This window comes from Colobus angolensis, unplaced genomic scaffold (genome assembly GCF_000951035.1).
Source record: "Colobus angolensis palliatus isolate OR3802 unplaced genomic scaffold, Cang.pa_1.0 Scaffold219, whole genome shotgun sequence".
Lineage (NCBI taxonomy): Eukaryota > Metazoa > Chordata > Mammalia > Primates > Cercopithecidae > Colobus > Colobus angolensis.
Window position 1 is genome coordinate 1465602 of NW_012115366.1, and position 1722 is coordinate 1467323.

The 1722-nt window shown below is 47.9% G+C and overlaps 1 protein-coding gene across 3 annotated transcripts in view; it reads left to right on the forward strand.

Annotated features, from left to right (window-relative positions):
* LOC105512741 (chromosome unknown open reading frame, human C20orf194) overlaps positions 1 to 1722 on the forward strand; it is a 150329-nt gene that overhangs the window by 128660 nt on the left and 19947 nt on the right. For all 3 annotated transcript variants that reach the window (XM_011943311.1, XM_011943313.1, XM_011943312.1), the window contains one exon: positions 379 to 514. In XM_011943311.1, the coding sequence (XP_011798701.1) occupies positions 379 to 514 (136 nt within the window). The remainder of the gene's footprint in view (positions 1 to 378; positions 515 to 1722) is intronic.

The window sequence follows — 1722 nt, forward strand, 5'->3', positions numbered from 1 at the left end:
TACTCAAGAGGCTAAAGCAGGAGAATTGCTTGAACCCTGGAGGCGGAGGTTGCAGCGAGCTGAGATCACATCACTGCACTCCAGCCTGGGCGACAGAGTGAGACACCGTCTTTAAAAAAAAAAAAAAGATAGAGGAAGTTAGGAGGTTAGGAAGTAAGGCGGCTACAGACTTGAAGCTATTCATTCCAAGAGGTGGCAGTGCCGGGAAACTGGAAGAGAATGATAGCTGTGTATGTTGGTGTTGGGGTGTAAGAGTTGTCTCCATCAGGAGACTACTGGAAGGCATGATTAGGGGATGGAGCAAGGGTCCACGTTTGTGTGAGCCCTCACCCCTAACCAGGACTGTGAAGGCTAAACTGTCCTTGGTTTTATTCACAGGCCTGGTGAGTAACGTGGTATTCACCAGTCACACCACGGAGCAGCGGCACCCTCTCCTTGTTCAGCTGCAGAGCCTCATCAGGGCTGCCAATCCTGCCGCAGCCTTCATTCTTGCAGAAAATGGGATTGTCACCAGGTAATCTATACATTCACTCTGCAAGACCAGTTGCTTTCTCAGATACAGCACTCTATCTGTGGCCCAGAGTCTTTCTACTGTATCTAAGACCTAAACATTTGGAGAAGTCAGTTTTTGAACCAGGTATGGTGGTACACACCTATAGTCCCAGCTGCTCGGGAGGCTGAGGAGAGGGGATCACTTGAGTCCAGGAGTTGGAGGCTGCAGTGAGCTACCATTGTGTCACTGCATTCCACAGCCTGAGAGACAGAGCAAGACTCCATCTCTTAAAAAAAAAAAAAAACAACCTGGGCACAATGGTTTATGCCTGTAATCTCAGCATTTTGGGTGGCTGAGGTGGGAGGATCTTGAGTCAGGAGTTTGAGACCAGCCTGAACAATATAGTGATATCCCATCTCATTTGTAAAAAGAAACAATATATTGAGGGGAAAAAAAAAAGTTTGTGAAGTGCTTTTGATGCTCTATAAAAATTGCCGAGAAGACTCCATTGTGTACCGTTTTGAGGCGTTTTGATATATTTACATTCTCTTCCATTGAAGGATGGTAGCCAAGATTCTGTTAACATCCTTGTATTGAAGTGTTTGAGAAATGGCATAGAGAACATAGAGAAGGGTCGGATGTGGTGGTTCAACCTGTAATCCCAGCACTTAGGGAGCCCAAAACTGCTTGCAGGAGTTCAAGACCAGCCTGGGTAAAATAGTGACACCCTGTCTCTACCAAAACAGTTTTTTAAAAAAACAGCCAGTAAGGTTGTGCATATCTCTAGTCTCAGCTACTCGGGAGGCTGGACGGGAGGATTGCCTGAGCCCAGGAGTTCAGGGTTACAGTGAGCCATGATCACACCATTGCACTCCAGCCTGGGAGAAGTAGTGAGACTTTGTCTCTTAAAAAAAAAAAGCGGCGGGGCGCAGTGGCTCACGCGTGTAATCCCAGCACTTTGGGAGGCCGAGGCAGGCAGATCACGAGGTCAGGAGATGGAGACCATCCTGGCTAACACAGTGGAACCCCGTCTCTATTTTTAAAAATACAAAAATTAGCCAGCCATGGTGGCGGGCACCTGTAGTCCCAGCTACTTGGGAGGCTAAGGCAAGAGAATGGCATGAACCCGGGAGGCAGAGAGCTTGCAGTGGGCCAAGATGGCGCCACTGCACTCCAGCCAGCCTGGGCAACAGAGCAAGACTCCATCTTAAAAAAAAAAAAAAAGGTAA